Below are 20,349 nucleotides of genomic sequence, written 5' to 3' on the forward strand. Positions count from 1 at the left end.
CCACATAAATTAAGTCCTATCCTTATTTTCCTTCACTGAGAAAATTATCAAAGTTAGATTTACTCAAGAAAAGTGTGACAGCTTCAGGCTAAAAAGTCTTAGTAAATTGAACTAAGCATGTCTGATTAGCCGAAACCACGTATTTATCAGTGTATAACTATCCGTCATCCTGATAGGTTTCGGGGATCAGACACACTTTTCCAGCTTAAATGTAGATTAAAAACCTCATCTCTTTAGTCAGATGTACACATAATACATCCCATAATATTGTGCACTATTACATCTGACCAAATACACATTATCATCTAGTGCTTGTGAATATTATGAACAGCAGTTACATTAATCCTTCTCCATTGCTTCTCTCTTTCTACCATCCCGAGGCAGAAATTGTACCAGCTCTGATCGTCTTCCGTGCCATGATTTTGGACCTCCGCTACATGAGGCCGACTCTGAGAATCCTGAGACATCTAGAGATCTACCAGCTCCTGTTAGACTCTGCCATACTATATAAGAGATCCCAACTCCATATGGTCTTTTGCATCAGTACAACATTTGTCAGACTGTATATTTATAATATACAGGATGGGTATATGAGGATGAGGTTCCCCTTTGAGTCTGGTTCCTCTTAAGGTTTCAATTGACAATGTCAATTGTAAAAAGCGCTTAAGTAAGGTTGTCATGGTACCAAGGATTATTCTCATAAAAATAATAAATATAACCAGTAGTAACTAGTAAAGTTTACCCACAATTGAATCGTTAGCTGCTGCTCAAATCCAACAAGGAAATAAAATGTTTGTTCCTTAGAATAAAATTTATAATTTTTTTCATGCAAAAGAGCACAAATGGACTTAGTAAAGTCAGGTTTAAGTTTGCAAATCATTTCCCATCACTACTCCATAATGGCTACTAACACCTAAAAGTGGCCCTGAACACCGAACTAAGTATTCCTACTTAACTATCTAACTTACTAAGACACAACTGACTGAGAAACACAAAGAAGGTGAACCATGAAAACTTTACAAAAACAGGTGATCTTTTTAAAAACGTAATAATACAAGACAATATAATAAGTAATTCTATTGATTTATTATTATTATTATTATTATTATTATTATTATTATTATTATTATTATTATTATTATTATTATTATTATTATTATTATTATGTTCCAGTATTCCCTGAATTCACCCTGTTAGGAATAATAATACATTTAATAATAAATTTAGCCCACTGAAGTAAGTAAATAATTAATTTTGTGGGTTTATCCACATATTTCCATTAATAAATTTAGGACAGAACTTAAAGCAGTTAAGTAATTCTAATTATTTTATTGTTTTTTTTTATTGAACCACTGAATCTTTTTCATTGTGATGTTCCAGTATTCCCTGATTTCATCCTGTTAGAAATAGTAATACATTTACTAATAAATCGAATAATAAATTTAGCCCACTAAAGAAAGTAAACAATAACATTTTTTTACAATTATTTTCCATTAAAAAAATTTTGTACAGAACTTAAAGCAGATAAGTAAGTTTGTTTGTTTGTTTGTTTGTTTATTTATTTATTTATTTATTTATTTATTTATTTATTTATTTATTTATTTTATTGAACCACTGGCTCTTTTTAAGTTCTGTACTAAATCTATTAATGGAAATATGTGGATAAACCCCCAAAATGTATTATTTACTTACTTTAGTGGGCTAAATTTATTATTAGTCCTAAATTTATTATTAAATTTATTATTAAATTTATTACTATTAGGAACATCACGATAAAAAAGATTCAGTGGTTCAACAAAAAAAGTAAATAAAACAAATAAATAAATAAATAATTAGAATTAGAATTTCTGTACTAATTAATGGAACTACTTAATGGAAATATGTGGATAAACCCCCAAAATATATTATTTACTTACTTTAGAGGGCTAAATTTATTATTAATAAGACTTTGTATATGTGATGGTGTGTATATGATGGACTTTTCATTCTGACAGAAAAACACTAAAACTATTTCCTTTCTCTTTTTTTTCGGTTTTATGATATAGCCTATACATCATTTGTTTCCGTATAAAGAGGCGCAATGATTGCAGTTTTCCACGCAGCTTGCGAGAGCGTGTGCATGTGAACGAGTGTGCGCGTTCACGCGGAAGTTGTCAGGGCAGGAAGGAAGGGGAGGTAGGAAGTTGGGCACAGCTCCGGCTCAGAGGGAGGGTTTAGTGTTTAGTAGTCCTGTCATGATCTTTATTCCTGAAAGCAACCATGTAGCGGTGTGACTGAGTGTGCGTGCGTGTGTGTGTGTGTGATCTGTTAATGATCTCTTCTTCATCTGAGATGAATCCTACACATAAAGGTGAGTAATTCTATTTAGGCTAAAATGTAAGATTATAAACTCTTGAGTAAATAAAATAAATATATATATGATTTTAAAATTTCTCTATTTTATTTCATTATTTTTTTAAAGATTCAACTTAAAAAAATCTTCTTCTTCTTCTTCTTCTTCTTCTTATTATTATTATTATTATTATTATTAATACTACTACTACTACTACTACTACTACTACTACTACTACTACTAATAATAATAATAATAATAATACTCAGCCAAGGTTGCATTTGTTCCAATGATGTTCAAATGATTACATTTAATTTAAGTTAATGAAATGTAATTGAAAACATATTTAATAGATATGACATTGAAATCATAAATACTACATCACACCAATGAGAAAACAAGGATTTTAAGGCTTCTTCAAAGCTGATGAGTTAAAGCTTATTCTCGGAGCTCTGATGGATTCAGACATACAGACAGACAAACAGACAACCAAAGAGTTAATAAGGGCCTTATTTTTTGTGATTGTATATTACTGGATGTAAACAGACCTCAAGCCATTTCGATTAGAGGAACTTACTTTCACCAGCAAAGAGCTGGGACACTAAAGCATCATTTGTACGTTATGAGTATGTTTAAACCTCGGAAAGACACAGCAGTTACAAGATAAAGACACAAGTCTTTGTATGAAGGTGTTGTTTTAAATATGAGCCTAATCTTGTGCACTTTGAGCCCTCAAGGATGAGTAAGTAGATCTTGGAGTCATAAAAAGTCGTGTTCTTCTGATCTGCAGAATCTGTAGTTGCTGATGTGATCAGAGAAGCTGAATCTCATCATTAGGGTTCTCAGTGTGGATAAGATAGACTGTGAGCATTGTTTTAGTAAAACGGTTAAAGCACAGACATATATACACGGTAAGCACATCTTTATTTATCAGGAGGTTCTATCAGATAAAATGGGAAAGAATTAACTAATCTAATACACAATAAGTATCCTACTGTGATGAGGAGCAAACTGGTTTATTTATTATTTATTTTTGGTAAATTGTATTAACTGATATCATGCATTCATTATATTTTTGCCTTTTGCCTTTTGCATTATATGCCTTTTTTTATTTCTGTACCATTTAATTGTTATTTGGGCAAAATTGCAGAAATGTGTTAAGTTTACACAAGAGTTAGAGATTAGAAATAAAGCTGTTTGGTGGAGAGATACCAGCGCTCAGGGCTCAGAAACATTGGGCTTAAATAAACAACAGTGATGATAATGTCCTGAAATCCTTGTGTTACATTTAGAAAAACAGTAATCAGAAAGCCTGCTACACTCCTAACTCTGATGGACTAACAGCGTTTGTCACAATGTGTTTGTTTCTTATTTGGCTGAATCAAAGAGAATTGAAGCCAGCTATTTAATTTCCAAACAGCCTGAACCCATAAACCACGCCGTTAAATTAGATTTCTCAAAGGCTGCATCAGATTTCCCAAACCACGCTGGCTACTACCGCAATAAACAGAAGCTCAATATAGCGTTCTCACTGGTCTCTGTGGTTTCTTTCAAATTAGCTATTATTTTGAAGCAGGCCACTATTTAGTTTGATAGAACACTGCCCTTTAGATGAGGTGTAGAAAGGGTGTGGGGCTGCTGTAACCACAACCAAGCCACTATGAGTGAATTTCCTGGCTGTGTGGGTGCTTGAGGTTAAAAACCAGACTCTTTTAATAGCACAGCACGGGCAGGGCTCAGCATAAAATATAGAAAAATGTATTTTAAATGCATTGGGGTTAAACGTTTCAGGTAAGATTGGTTGTTTCAGCTGCAGGAGCGAGGATTCCCTTATGCTAATGTCTATGTAGAAGGCCCCAGGCATTTTTTTTATCTCTAATTCTTCAGCTGTAGAAGGAAAATCTGTATTCTCTTAATGTTGATGTCCTGCTGCTCTGCCAGTTTAGACATGAAAGCAGGGACTCGAGATGTTTTATGTCTTTTCCAGACATGTTCTCTAACAGTAGCAGAAAGCTAACAGCTTCAGCAGGGTGCAGGTTGTTTCCCATAACTACACTTCAAACACACAGAACCAGCAGGCGCTTTATTACTAACGGGGAAAAAATACGTCAATGAACTCATCTAGAGGATATCATGCTGTATATTCAGTGTTACAGAGTTCTTTTAGCTCAAATCAGCTCAGCTTTGCATTACTGACTTAAAGTTATTGACTTAAAAAGTTTGAATATCATTAACATCCAATGTCCTATATAATACGTTTTTACACTGCTTTAATTTCCATTTTTTCAATGAAGTAAATATGTGAAATCATTTTCATTCACGGACCAGAGCTTAGCTTCATTACGGTCCTGATATTAATACAACCTTAAATATGAGAGTATACGAAAGTGATAGTGAAAATGAAATATGTTTGAGTCGAACTCAGACCAAATGAGTATGAAAACTTATCACCCATCCATAATTTTTTTCCAAATAAATTTGTATTATAAATCTCTCATTGTAACCATTGTTGTTTTATATAATCTAGAACATACTACAAATAACAGTAAACTCTTAGTTGTAAACAATTTGGGATTTAAAAAAAATTGTGAGATATCTTGATTAAAAACACTTTTATGACTGTAGCAATAATAAATAAATAAATAAATAAATAAATAAATAAATAAATATTAAGAAACAATTACAAATCATTTTGTAACTACTAAAGAGGTATTTTTTATGGGTTAACAGTTTACTGTCTACATTACAGATATAATCACCTAATTACATGTACATTAGCCCTAATAACCATAGACAAGATCAAGAATTCTCTCCTTATTATTTGTATTAAATAAAAATCATCCAGGCAGCACATTGAGGATTTTATTTCTTTAGATCAACCATTTCAACTATACAGAAATTTGGAAAAATCGTTATGTTGGATTTCATACAAATGAATATACAATTGATTTTGTCACTATTAGAAACATAAAATATTGTTTATGGGTAATCATTTTTTGCAACATGGCAATTTCGATTTGTTTCTGATACACTTACTGACTAATTGGTTTAATTACGGAGCTATTATTTAACCAGGAAGCTGACATGTTGTTTGTTGATAGTTGTTAAAGTTTTACCAGAATTATTTAAGTGGAACCTGAAAACCTCATCCCTTAAGGCTACACGTTTTCATTATGGTTGAATAATGGCATACTCACCGCAGTCATGAGTAATTGAATGTTTTCTGGTGAATCCCTGTGGAGTAAAACACCACACCCAAGTGCCTTTGTTGTTCCTAAAGTCAAACATCTGGCCTTTATATCTTAATAACCATTAACGAATTTGTTTTGCTTTGTCACTCATTATTTCGCTTTTGAATCACAGATGATGTTCATGTTTTCAAAGGACATTCCTTACTTGTATGTAACGTTGCTAAATTTGTGTGAAATTACTAGAGAATAATAAACACTGAAAAAGTATATTTGACTAAATTGGATCACTTGTTTTACAGATGTTGACGTTTCACTTCCTAAAGATTGATGGCTAATAGTAAAAGATATCCACTGACTTTGAAGATGATTATTGCGAAGGAGACGACCGACACTGCATGATCAATTTTAAAAGGAATAACAGACCTTGGATTTCAGTAGATGGTAAGAGTCTTTCAGGATAATCCATGAAGATCTGTGGTGTTTACTTAACTGCTCCATGTGTCTGCTGATTATAGTGTCTTGGCTGAGTCAACATCGGCATAAATCCGTAGTCATTTTCAGGGTGGAGTTGCATGTGCCTACCTGTGTTGTCTTTAAAACAAGCAGAGGTGTGTTAAAACTTCGGAAAATTGTAAAAATGGGTTTTTTTTTCCAGGCTAAAATGTGTTGGTGTGTCTATGTGTGCCTGTGGTTAGCTGTGGTACTGCTCCCTACACTACAAGGTATAGTCCTACATATATAATCACCTAACTACATTTGATTTACTTGAACATAAATAAAAAAATATTAAAAAAATATATTAAAAAAAAGATATATATTATTTAATGTATCTTCCAATAAAGGCCAACTTGCAAGAATAATCGAAATGTGTGTGAGTTTTTTTTTGTTATAATTTGTTTTTACAATTTATACAGCATTTTGTGTCTATGCACAAAACCTCACTTACTTTATATGCATTTATATATTCTTTATATATTCTTTATCATACTTTATATATTCATTTTATTTTTGCACAATAAGAATAGACTGTAACCTTTTAATTGCCATATCCTAGATAAAGTGACTGCCCCGGCTCACCTACAGTCAACGCTGGGTCGCACTGCAACACTAGGCTGTAACGTGACCATAGTAGGCAATGAAGTTCTCAAACAGGTTCGCTGGCTGGATTTGCACAACGAAAGTGTCCTTTCTTACCAGCCTGAGAAACCCGAGAGCCTCACCAAGAGAGAAGGTGTGGAGCTCCTCGACCAAAAAACGCACTCGAGTGCTATTGCCATTGAGAAGACCAAGCCAGGGGATGAAGGCTGCTACTCATGCGTGTTTTACGTGTACCCAACGGGACAGCAGTGGGGGAAGACATGCCTCCTTTTAAAAGGTGAGGTGATGCTAATCTTGTTTATATTAATGTGAGATGATTGACCTCCGCACGCTTAATGAAAAATGGATCTGTAACAGATCTTTGGACAATTAAATAAGCTTAAGCCTTTAAAACAGGTTCCACTATATCCAGGTTCTTGGATAAAGAACAATCTGAACTCTTTAGAACGTTTTTGAAGAATGTGGTATAAAAAAACTAGATGAAACCCAATTCACTAAAATAATCTGTCTGACTCCAATCACCACATTTTCCCAACTTGCCAATCTCGCATAAAGAAACTAAAGCCAATACTTAATTGATCTGACTAGTCGGTGCAGGGTAAAAGCAGAGTTTAGTGACTCCTCAAAAGAAGGCTCAAAGTCAAACACCTTTTATCCATTCTCATTATCAAGCTGCGCTTTTGGTCGTTACAATTTTTCACGGCATTTTCCTCCTGGACAGTTTGTCCTGGAACTTACCGGACACTATTAGCTCTCATTCTTCAAGGAAAATGTCACCATTATAATTAAAATGCAAGCATAAGATTAAAAAAACAATGAGCTTCCTTGGCCTCATCCTTCTGGATTTTTCCCCTACCTGCATCTGGTACAAAACTCATTAGGTTGCTAGGAGATCAACATGGGTGAGTTATTTTCTCTGCAAATCATGCACTTTTAACTTAACCTACTTGTCTTTTCTTACCTTGATGTTAAATGTAATGTATTTTGTTTCATTTAATTATGATCTGAATATCGTCTTTATTATAATTGTCCAGTAGACAATTTGGTTATGATTGGATCTTAACCAGTCTGAATCTCACTCATGCTGTCTTCTCATTTGTTACACATATACAATTACAGTTAGGACATATGGGGACTTTGATAAGCCCCAAAAAATACACTAAAAGAGCATATGACTGGTGACACGGAACAAACATGCAACGCTGGGTACAGTTCATAGCGGTTCTTGGCTACAAGTTTTAAAGTTTCCTGAAAACACATGGAATAAGCTTTAATTGTTCCTTGGAGGAATGTTGTGATGGTCACAACAGGAAGTGGAAAAGACTTGGTACTCTTCTATTCAGGTCTTGTTAATGACCTTATCTTCCTGTCCCATTGCCTAGTACTTCCTGTTTAACCCATGACCAATTATCCAGGGAGAAAAGCATAAAATAGTAGGTTAAGTTAAAAAAAAGAAAGGCCAGTATATTTCCATTATGTGAAAATATGGAGAAAAATGGATGAGTCACCAATGGTAGAAGTGGGAACAACAACAACAACAAGCAGGCAGATGGTTACGAGCTAGAAACCATCAAAGACCAGTGGTTAAAACCCTCGTCTCTCGTGGCATTTATATAGAACTGTCCAGCGCATATACATTTCTCATCCAACATATGCTTTCCCAATAGTAAATTTTATATCTGGCTCTTTGTTTTGTCCCCTTGAGGAAACTCTTTCAGAGGTTCCAGGTAAAACCTATTTGGAAAGCTAGAACCATTAGGCATCCAGTGAATAAATGAGTAGAAACTCAACAGTTCTTTTTCTTTTTCTCTCAGCAAAAGCAGAGTCGTTAGGCAACAAGACAGCAGTGCACGGGAAGCATGTGACACTTTCGTGCACTTATGCACTCGCCAAAAAGGTCCGTCAGATACTGTGGAGGAAAACGGAGGAGCAGGGCGATACCGCCATTGTGGCTTCGTACACCAAGAACAGCAAACCGATCGTGGAGCTGCCGTTCCGAGAGCGGGTGAAACTGAGTCAGACTTTGGGACACAGCGAGTTAACCATTGACCCCGTCCAAATGGAGGATGAGGGATGTTACACCTGTGATTTCCACACCTACCCCGAGGGCTTGAGGAGCGCCACAGCATGTCTGGCTGTCTACGGTACGTCTAAATGACAGGCACAAAGAGAACAGACACAACACAAGGTGGTGTGATTTGGTAGTAGATCATTTGACTGAAAGTCGTGGGCCATTTGTTATCATTTATATTAGCTATAAACTCTCAAACCCTCACCAGCCCTTGTTTTTTCCCTCTCTGGCACAAACTCCTGAAGAGTTTCCCTTAGTAGAACAACCAATAGCTCAGACAATCTTTAGCTCAAACACTCCAGACTCCTTCTAAAACAACAAAATGTCCTCCAAATAAATATTCTAATTTAAAATGCACGCTATATGAAAGATCAGTGGATTTCATTTTTCAATATGTGGATTTCATTTTTCAATCATTTCAATAATTTTGCCTCAATTTAAATTTTTTATTTATTTATATATTTATTTTAAATAATGCACCCTGATTTTTCAGTGTATCGGGTCAAAGCCAATTTGTTGCATTTCTTTTGTTGTCTTAAATGAAAGAATTCTTGTTGTTCGGGACATTTTTGCATGTTTGTGTGAATATGTGTGTGGGTGTATTTATATACACGCGTGTGTGCCGGAAAAGGAGACAGTGAGTCTGTGCGAGTCTATGTGACTTTCTCTCTCTGTTGCAGTGTTAAGGAAAAGGAAGTCATTATATAACCAAGCTGTCATTTCTAGACAATAAAAAGAGATAAAGCAGTGGGTGAGCTACTGGTCACAAACGCTCTTACACTCCATATTTAGCTTGGCGAGGTCTCTCTTACTAAAATTTGTTGGCTGTGACATTCCGTTCTTTCCCCATCATCTATTTTCTGTGCTGTTATTTTATGTCCTGGATTTCGACATATATTATGTTGGGAAATGTAAAATATCATTCATTCATTCTCTACCGCTTTATCCGAACTACCTCGGGTCACGGGGAGCCTGTGCCTATCCCAGGCGTCATCGGGCATCAAGGCAGGATACACCCTGGACGGAGTGCCAACCCATCACAGGGCACACACACACATTCACTCACACATTCACACACTACGGACAATTTTCCAGAGATGCCAATCAACCTACCATGCATGTCTTTGGACTGGGGGAGGAAACCGGAGTACCCGGAGGAAACCCCCAAGGCACGGGGAGAACATGCAAACTCCGCACACACAAGGCGGAGGCGGGAATCGAACCCCGACCCTGGAGGTGTGAGGCGAACGTGCTACCCACTAAGCCACCATGCCCCCAAATGTAAAATATATTCCTCCTAAATAAAGGAGTGACAGGAATTTACTAAGCAGATCAAACAGTTAAATCTGGAAAAATTCAAGGATTAGCGTTACTTGCGAGATTTCAACAAACGTCAATCGAACATTTCCCTTTCCTTTTGGAGAAAGTTAACTAAATCAACTAGAATTGAATAAGTTAACTAGAATTTGAATAGCTACAGAAAATCTTCAGGAGATGGCGAGTACAAATCCCGACAATAGCGCAGCTATATGCGATGGGACATTGGTTAGCTTCGCTGTGATTCGCAGGAAAGAGAGCTCGACCAATCATAGGCATGTGTGAGCTCATGTATGCGGAAGATGGTAAACAGCACTATGCTGTCCTACAACATTAAGTACACTTGATATGTACACTTGATACGTACAAATTTGAGTACCTGGAGAAATATAACGGATTAGAAATTCTTGGAATTGCATCAAGGTGTCATTTTATTACAGATGTTTTTTAAATCTGCTCAGACCACAGAACATCTACACAGTAGAATCTGCTGTTTGGCTCAAACACTAGCTATTATTCTGATCTGTGCTAGAGTGTGACTGTGAAGACTGATTGAAAGGCGTTTGCTTTGGACCGATGCCTATTGCCATCGCTGTGTCACTTTTTTTCCTGGAAACAGAGGTCCTCTGTGTCTCTCCTCTGATAATGTTAGCCTAAACAGCGTGGCTTTTGTCACTAGAGGATAATTGTGCCTCCAGACAGTGGGTTGGATCACATCCTCTCACACAGTCTCATGTCTTTTCACAACCTGTGTTTTTCATTCCCAAACACTGTATGTCATGGTCCTCTCTTGTAGACAATGTAACAGATGTCTTGCAACAGATCCGACTTACATGTTTAGAAGGAAAGCAGGAATAAAAATGGAAAATTGTGTTCCATGGCATGAAAGACTCAATGATTGATAGTATTGAGGTTATAGCAATACTGTTTATCTGTTAGTGAGATATAGAATAAAAAACCTTCAAAATGTCATCAAAATGACTCGACTAACCTCGTGGCCACTTGTGTTGTTTTTCACAGTCCTGCCCAAACCTGAGGTGAGCTACACCACCACGGAGAAAGGGGTAATCCAGGCCAACTGCTCAGCCGTGTCTCGTCCTCCTACAGAACTCGTCTGGAACGTGGAGGGTCATAACCGCACGCTGGCGGCCTCCGAGACCTCGGTTTACCAGCAGGGAGACGGCACTACACTGGTGGTCACCACCATACAGTTTCAGTCCAGACTGCTGGACGAGGAGCAAGTTACGTGTACGGCGCTCCATCAGGGCCTGGATGCGAGCGTTTCTGTCACACTGAACAAGGGTGAGTCGTATTAGCGCTAGTCTTGAATCTTCTCAATGGAAAGCTTGAGGAAACAAAATAAAACATAGGTTTAGGTACATTACAGCAAGTATAGATGGATTATATAGTATTACAAGTTTATTTTTAAAAATGACAGCTTGATTATGGGGACATGGTAGCCTAGTGGTTAAGGTGTTAGCCCAGCAATCAGAAGGTCAATAGTTTGAATCCCAAGTTTGCCAAACCTGGGCCCCTTAGATGAACCGTACACCTCATGGTGGTTATATACTGTATGTAAAGGTGTAATTATCTCCCTTAAAAATGCTGAAGAATTTAAGCTTAGTTAATTCTTTAAATTCAGTAAGAAATGACATTCACTTTGTTTAAAGCCATATTATAATTTTATTTCTGCTTTGTTGCAGCTGGATTTAAGAAGATCATCATCATCTCAGTCGTGATATCCGTGCTCGTGCTGCTCGTATGTCTGTGTTTGTGCATGAAGAGGCGCTAACAGCGTACTCCGAGAGGGTCAGTAGACACTGCTGTAAAAAATCCCAATCTGTATTTCTTCAATCCAATCCACACAATCCACAGTTAATGTTGTCATACAGTACATCGTAAAGGCTCACCAGTCTTTATTCACGTTAATATGACAAAAATACCCAGCTTTTCATTTCTTGTTACCAAGGAAACCACAACACGGTTGAAACACGGTTGAAGACTTCCCCATGTTGGGAAAAAGTACTGTACTGTTACAAAGTGCTGACACCGGAGACTCCTTCTGTATAAAATGTGAAACATCTCCGTACAGAAAAATGCACCGTGCCGATAAAGTAGTTCCGAGTGGGCTGTTACTATAGAAACGATGACGAGAGCTGCTGTTATTTAAAAAAAAATATATATATATATATATGTTGATATATACACATATATATCAACAAAGATTTGTGACTTCAGTAGTGCTGTGATGTAATATAATCTAATATAAAAGATATAATAATATTTTACAGCAGTCAGAAATATCTTTAACAAAATGAAGAAAGAAAGAAAGAAAGAAAGAAAGAAAGAAAGAAAGAAAGAAAGAAAGAAAGAACACCCTTCTGTGCCCCCCGTACAAACCTAACATGCAGCAAGCGACCAAGGCGAGGCAGTTAAACACAGGCTTCCTTTGAGCTTGCTTTCGACTAACAGCTTGTGAGACTTTCGACCTGGAACAAGGCAGAGTTTGTTTTGTGCTGAAAGCTTCTCTCACATGAGCGTTACCTTTTAAACACTCTCCTGTAAAGGACACGAAAAATTTCTTCTGCTTTCACAGCAGGATGTTATTTGAAGCAGTTAAGACACTTCGTATAACGTTGTCTTTTGTTCGCTTCTCAGTGATGAGTTGGGACACGTCCTTGATAAAAAAAACGTGTATTTTGTTTTTACTTCTCTAATTTTAGATTAGTTGTCATCACATTTGTTCCATAACCCCAGAGTTAAGGGTTTGATTCCTACCTCTACCCTGGGTGTGTGTGTAGTTTCCTCTCAGTTCCCTGGTTTCCTCTCTGAGACCAAAGACATGTGTTGTAGCTGACTGTTATCTTGAAAGTGTGTGTGTGTGTGTGTGTGTGTGTGTGTGTGTGTGTGTGTGTGTGTGTGTGTGTGTGTGTGTGTGTGTGTTTGTGTGTGTGTCCAGGGTGTCCTCCAGCTTGTGCCCCGAATCCCCTGAGTTCCCTCATGACCCTTTGTAGATTAATGGTACAGAAGATGGATGGATGGATGGATGGATGGATGGATGGATGGATGATATTCCAATTTTAGTTCTCTGTAAAAAAAAAAAAAAGAAACATTTTGGACTTTTCACTATTTAGCAAGAAGAGATAAGGATTTTGAGAAGACAGGAAGGACTTCAATAGTCTTGCTCACTTATTTTTCTTAACAATTCTTACAGCCTGACTGTCTTCATCTGATTAATGGTCCACAGGTCAGTTTTCCCCTGAGACACTTGTGGAAATGTCCCCCAGTGTCCTCATTGTGGGTTTTAGGCTCAAACACCATGTGAAGCCTTCACTTTTATGGGAAAGTTGTCTCAGAGCTAAAAACGGTTTTGTCCAAATTATACTGTGGACAAAGCCCTGATTTTGGCCTGCAGTTGTCTGGGGGACACGACAGCAGAAGATTACTCACCGTACAGATCTGTACATTTAACCAAGCAGATATTTAAACCTTCTATATTTATTTCAGCTCTCATCTTATACTAGATACTGATTCACAGATTAGAAATGTGAATGGAGCAGAAAGAACTCACAGACTTTAAACCTGTCTCACTCACTCTAAACCTGTCTCACTCTCTCTAAACCTGTCTCACACATTCACTCTCTCTAAACCTGTCTCACTCTCTCTAAACCTGTCTCACTCTCTCTAAACCTGTCTCACACATTCACTCACTCTAAACCTGTCTCACTCTCTCTAAACCTGTCTCACTCTCTCTAATCCTGTCTCACACATTCACTCTCTCTAAACCTGTCTCACTCTCTATAACCATGTCTCACACACTCACACTCTCTAAACCTGTCTCACTCACTCTAAACCTGTCTCACTCTCTCTAAACCTGTCACACTCTCTCTAATCCTGTCTCACACATTCACTCACTCTAAACCTGTCTCACTCTCTCTAATCCTGTCTCACACTCTATGAACAAGTCTCACTCACTCATAATCTCAGTCTGCTAATAAAACATCACCAAATGGCCTTAAAATGTTCAGCGTTACTCATATGTCACTTTATCAGCTATATTCAAGGATGAATTTTTTTTTTTTTGGATTTTTTTTATTGGATTATTTTGCGTGTGATTATTGTGTCAGTCTTACATTTTTATCTGTAATTCTGAAATTCACACAGAAATAACCTTTGTGAACTTTAGGATAATAAAACACTGTGTTTTTTCTCCCCTCCTCGGAGCCTGACGGTATTCGAGCAGAGTAAAATATTGTGCACGGCACAGAAGGAAATAAACGCAGACAGGTTTCCTTTTGAAGTCATTTTCATGCAGGGCTCAATTTTTTTTTGTAACCCCACAGGAAATGGGGTGTTACCATTTCCTGTCTCTTACAAGAAGTCTTCCCATCCTCAAGACTGCCTTTCTCTGACTCGGCTGACTTTTTTTTAAAGGGAAATTCCTTTTTAAAGAGTCCTTTTCAGATATTATTGTTTAGGGTGTGAATATGATGAGCGATAACATCATATAATAAACATATGAGCATATAATAAAATATGAGCACCGTGATTCTTTTAACTTTACAGACGATTTGTGGCGTATTTCGTTGTGGAATCGTCTGGCTTGAAGTGCTGTCGATTCCCATGGCGCCCCGGAGTCTGATATGGATATTTTCTTTGATCAGAACTGATTGTTAATGGTACTTTTGCCTCTTAAAACAATCAAATTAAAAGGAAAAGAAGAGGAAAGCATGGCACAAGTGACTTCCAGATTAGGGAGTGTTTTCTTTTTTAATTTATCTGAACTGGCCACATTTTACGGCTGTCCAGTGTTTTTGATGAATGTCAGCACGACATTTGAGCTCTTTGTTTTTAATGTAGAGACAAGAACAAGTTAATGGAGTTTAAAAGGAATCAGATTCTGTTTCTGCATGTGACTCATTGACCCACGAGCGCTGATCCATTTCCATCATGTTTTTTATCAGATATTTAGACTACAAAGTGAGGTAAAGGTGAAGCGGCTCATGGTTGGATGATGGAAACGTCTCTCTCGTTGGCTCAGCTTTGGCTAATTGTTAGATTTGAAATTAGATCTCACAACCTTCTGTTCATAGGAACTACAACTGGTTCTTTACTGGAACTTTTTTCTGGTACTTTATGCGATCATTTACATTTACATTTTATATTTACAACATACAGCATTTGGCAGACGCCCATATCCAGAGCGATGTACAGAAGTGCTTAAGTCTTCGCTTAAATCATTGGATACATTAACTCTGGGTCACTAGGTTACATACTTAAGATAGCATGAGTTTAAAACATTGTTCAAGTCGTTCTATCAGCAAAATAAATTATACAGTGTGTTTTTAAGTATTGCTCATTAAAAAAATTCTCATCCCATATTTGTAGATTGCATTAAGGAAACACCTGAAACTTCCTCTTGTGGCTTCTTACTTAATAAATACAGTGAGGCTTTTAAACCGCAGCCGCCTACCTTTTTTTTACAGTCAGACAGAGGAAGAGAGAGAGAGAGAGAGAGAGAGAGAGAGAGAGAGAGAGAGAGAGAGAGAGAGAGTGTTTGGGGGCTGTTAAACTATAGGTAGGAAAATAATGATCATTTACTAGAATTTGGACATTGGGGTTGTCAGGAATAGGAGTATATCAAGGCTGGTTTTGGGGGCTGGGGTGACAGTAACCGAAGTGTCATTACTTCCTGTGTGACCTGTTTTCCACCATAGGTCACACTTCTCTCAGATACAGAGTCCATCTCGAATGTGTGCCGGCCCAGGAAACCCCTTCCTGCGTTATGTTTTTTGTTAAGATCGGTCTACTGCATTAGTAGATCAAACAGGCATTCATCTTTTTTACACCATCATCATCATCATCATCATCATCACACACACACACACACACACACACACGCACACACACACACACACATGCACACACACACACACACACACACACTACAAACAGTTTAGATCACCCAGTGCACAAGAAGAAAATGCAAACTCAACACACACAGAGGGTGGAGGTACAAAGCAAACACACAAACCACTAAGCCACCGTGCCCCAGTTTCCAAATGTTCAGTTTCCATTTAAAAAAAATTGTATTCCATTTAAAAATTGTTTTCATTTAAAAAATGTTAAATGCTCTAAAGAAATGTTTGATTTTAATGAGCACACCACACGGTGGCTCAAGTGGTTTAGGCTCTGGGTTGATAAATGTAGGAGCATAGTTCAAGCCCCAGTGCTGCTAAGCTGCCACTGTTGGGCCCTTGAGCAAGGCCCTTAATAATCACTGCTCCAGTGGTGCTGTATCACATCTGACCCTGTGCTCTGACCATAAACTCCAAAAGTTGGGATATGTGAAGAAAGAAAGAATTTTACTGTGCTGTTCATATATATATATATATATATATAAAGGCTTCTATTGTAACACATTTAGAATTAATTTAATGCTGTAGCGAATTCAGTTTTTACTGATAACTACTCATTCCTATATGTAGAAAAGTTTCCTATCTTTAAATCCGAGGACTTTTCTTCTACGTCTGTGTCAAGCACCGTACAGGTGTCAAAGAGAAAAAAAATTGCTGTCTTATTTGCACATGTACGAAGGAACCACAGGAAATCGCACTTAGCTAGCGAGGCTGTAGGTATCTTCAGGAAGGCTGACTGTTTTTAACTTTTAACTGATTCTTTACGTGAAACGCGGTTTGCAGGCAGACGAACTGAGGCGACGTTATGAAGCAGCCTAAATACTGTAACTCAGATGTGTTTCCTGGTAACACCATATAATTTCAAAGGACACTGTAATAAAATGTTAATCTTCTCATTGGGTATCGAGAACACACACCAGGACGCTGGTGTGTTATTGTTTTGGGAATCAGCTTATAGGATATTTTCAACCAGTTTAAACAAACAAATGATTTTATCTCGACAAGTCTGATCTATAATGAGTCAGGACTCTGTTGTCTTTCGGTGTGAGACGTGTTTTTCCCTCTGTTGTTAATCTTACACTGAATTTTAAGTGGTTGAAGATAAACACCTTCAAATTTGAGATGTTTATGAACAAGAACTTGGAGCATCTCAGAGAGCAGAAATGGGTTTGATATCAACATCAACATTTACTTTGAAGATACAAAAACAGACCTTTATTTATTAAAATAATGTCTCTAGTAGCTTAGATAAAAACAGAAATTATATCACTCAGTCTTGAGACTACAAAGTCCTGAGTGTCTACTTTCATATGAGCTTCATATAAAACACCACTGTGGAGTGAGACATGACAAAGACGTCCAATACTGAACACGGACACGACAAAACAAGAGCAAACTCTAGTTTCATTTAACATCACATTAAAAAAATTGTTATTGTGTCTTAATTGTTATTGTGTCTTGTTATTGTTTTTCACGTCTAACACAAACACTGTTTTCTTCTCTTTTTCAGTATTTAGACTGAGATGAAGTCTGCTGCTATGAATGGAAAAAGCCACAGCCACAGTCATTAGATAGATAGATAGATAGATAGATAGATAGATAGATAGATAGATAGATAGATAGATAGATAGATAGATAGATAGAGTTTTATGAATGTATGAGTTTTATAAATGTACTAATGAGTGTGTGTTTTTTTAATGGCAATTTAAACTAAAATGTTATCACTGGAAACAAAATCTTTGCTGTTTTGATGTAGATTTCAGTCATTAACATTGTTAATATATATTAAATGTTGTTAATAGTCAGTGAGAAGCGTTACACTCCCTGCTTCTGCATCTCCACTAGAGGGAAGTGTCCCGTGTTTTTCTACACTGCAGGGATAAAGCTGACTCTGTGGCTTTCGTTGGAGGAACACAAGAGGATTTAGTCATATATTTCTTTGGAACTAAATAATATTAATAAAATTATAAAATTAACAGTGAGTCCACATTGTGAACCTGTTACACCAAGAAAGTTCAAGCTCTTTTGTTAAAGGCTATGAATAGAAACAGAGATGTGACTATTTTAATAAACTCCTTATTATATTCTCTTACTGTATAAATCTAATTATTATTATTGTTGTTGTTTATGGTCTTGTAGAAAGCTCTGAAAGGTTGCAGGGACGTGGATAAAATGTTACCACTTGGCTAAGCAGTCCCTTATCAGTGCTGTTTAATGTTAGTTTGTATATAATATGGTCTAGTGTATATAATTGGCGTTGTGTGATGTTACAAAGCTAATTAACTGTTTCCACCACAATATCATGACATCTCAAAGTGTCCGATTCCTTTGTTTTAGCCCAGCGATTTTACTAGTATTTAATGAAAGATTTATTATTGAACAACACTTCATACGTTTGAACCGTTTATAATTACAGTTATGTTAATAGTTCTAGTCGTTGGTCTCTTTTCCCATCTCGTAAGCTGACCATGTTACACTGCAACCACAAAATGGATTGACAAATGGTCAGGAAAACTTACATTTACAGTTTTATATTAGTTATAAAGCTCAGACACTGAAGACTCATCTAAAAAAATGTATATTTATATAAAATGTCAGAGTTTCACCAGATCAGAAAAAAATATTTGTTAAATATTCAAACTTTGATCACTTTTTAAAAAAATCTTTATTAGATTATATGGGGGGGCACGGTGGCTTAGTGGTTAGCACGTTTGCCTCACACCTCCAGGGTCGGGGGTTCGATTCCCGCCTCCGCCTTGTGTGTGTAGTTTGCATGTTCTCCCCGTGCCTCGGGGGTTTCCTCCGGGTACTCCGGTTTCCTCCCCCGGTCCAAAGACATGCATGGTAGGTTGATTGGCATCTCTGGAAAATTGTCCGTAGTGTGTGTGTGTGTGTGTGTGTGTGTGTGTGTGTGTGTGTGTGTGTGTGTGAGTGAATGAGAGTGTGTGTGTGTGTGTGCCCTATGATGGGTTGGCACTCCGTCCAGGGTGTATCCTGCCTCGATGCCCGATGACGCCTGAGATAGGCACAGGCTCCCCGTGACCCGAGTAGTTCAGATAAGCGGTAGAAAATGAATGAATGAGTGAGATTATATGGAGCATCTTTGTGGATGAGCTGTTGCTGTTGATATGATGTCGTATTATAGACTGACTTTCTGACCAATCACAGATAAAGAATTTGAAGGTGGTAAACATAGATATATATAGTGAGACACCAAGATGAATAAAACGTGCTTTATATATATATATATATATATAATGAGACCACATTTTTTTATGTAACTGAAACTTTTATCCACTATTGTTTAATGTAACTGAAACTTTTTTGAATTAATCCTGTTATTGTAGCTCAGGATGAAACTGAACAATGATGTGAAAGAGCCTCAAATGTATTAAAAAGGAACCGAAACAAACTGCTTCTCTGGTGTAATATCACTTTAATGAGGAATATTGAAGCGGAAATGAACGTGATTCAGAAAAGAGATGTTTTCGATTCGCAAGGAAAATAAGGCTGAGGAGACATCACCAGCCTGGTTTCTGCAGTGAACTTTATAAAGGAGCATCTGAACTCATGGTGCATTCAGAAGACACGAACAAACCGCTGCAATACAAAACAAATTCAACCCTTTGAAGTGTTTTTTTTTTTGTTTTGTTTTGTTTTCTGAGAGGGGCTTTAATCTAGAGGTTAACCCCAGGCAGAGGTACAATGTTTTACTTGTGAAAGGTAAAAGCAGGGTTATAAAACACGACTTTTTACCACCAGGGTTATGAAACTCCGCCATGAAGCAGGTCCGTTATTGCTTTTATTTTGCTTTTGTTATCACGGCTACATCACGGTACCAGTGCGAAAAGATACCATGGTAGAATGGTAACAAATAGTTAAAAAAAAGCAGCTAGGTAGATAGAGTCAGGTGACAAAACATCACTGAAGTGTATATCACAGGGAGAAGGAAAAAGAGAATTATTTCATGCTTGAAAAGCCCTTATAAGGACTGAAAAATGCTAATGACTAGCTGGGTTTATTGCTATGTCCTCCCTCCTAGTGGACAAACAGAGACTAGCTCTTTTATTCAATCTTCAAATTTTGCAAAATTCATTTTTATCAGAAAATAAAATGGAAATTAAAATGTTGAAATATCAATATCTTAAAAAAACAAACAAAAAAAATCCTAAACAACCAGTGTGTCATGAGTAAACAGGATGATCTAAAGTAGCAAAAAATATAAGTCTTTATTATAAGTAATTATATTTATGCTAGTTTTTATTCAAATTTAATATCAACAAAGTGGGATAAGACTCATAAGTGTAAAGCAGATAAAAATCAATATACTTGAAAGAAAACCTAGCCAATGTTTTGCTAGCTAGTCAACAAGTAACCTGCTCATTTAAACCGTGTTAACTATGTTTTGGGTGAAAATGAGCT

The 20,349-nt window shown here is 36.8% G+C and overlaps 1 protein-coding gene across 1 annotated transcript; it reads left to right on the forward strand.

Annotated features, from left to right (window-relative positions):
• The first annotated feature begins 2,192 nt into the window (after positions 1-2,192).
• Positions 2,193-18,016, forward strand: zgc:172122 (uncharacterized protein LOC571844 homolog). The gene is made up of 8 exons (XM_027178995.2): positions 2,193-2,350; positions 5,823-5,964; positions 6,179-6,245; positions 6,578-6,898; positions 8,436-8,765; positions 11,030-11,311; positions 11,713-11,818; positions 17,438-18,016. The coding sequence occupies exons 2-7, from the start codon at positions 5,962-5,964 to the stop codon at positions 11,799-11,801; spliced, it is 1,092 nt and encodes a 363-aa protein (XP_027034796.1). The 5' UTR covers positions 2,193-2,350; positions 5,823-5,961; the 3' UTR covers positions 11,802-11,818; positions 17,438-18,016.
• Positions 18,017-20,349: the final 2,333 nt, after the last annotated feature.

The sequence above is a fragment of the Tachysurus fulvidraco genome, chromosome 18 (genome assembly GCF_022655615.1).
Source record: "Tachysurus fulvidraco isolate hzauxx_2018 chromosome 18, HZAU_PFXX_2.0, whole genome shotgun sequence".
Classification (NCBI taxonomy): domain Eukaryota; kingdom Metazoa; phylum Chordata; class Actinopteri; order Siluriformes; family Bagridae; genus Tachysurus; species Tachysurus fulvidraco.

Coding starts and splice junctions, on each gene's coding strand:
- zgc:172122 (XM_027178995.2), top strand. Junction 6,246..6,577: donor ACTGCTCCCTACACTACAAG/GTATAGTCCTAC, acceptor GCCATATCCTAG/ATAAAGTGACTGCCCCGGCT. Junction 6,899..8,435: donor GACATGCCTCCTTTTAAAAG/GTGAGGTGATGC, acceptor TTTTTCTCTCAG/CAAAAGCAGAGTCGTTAGGC.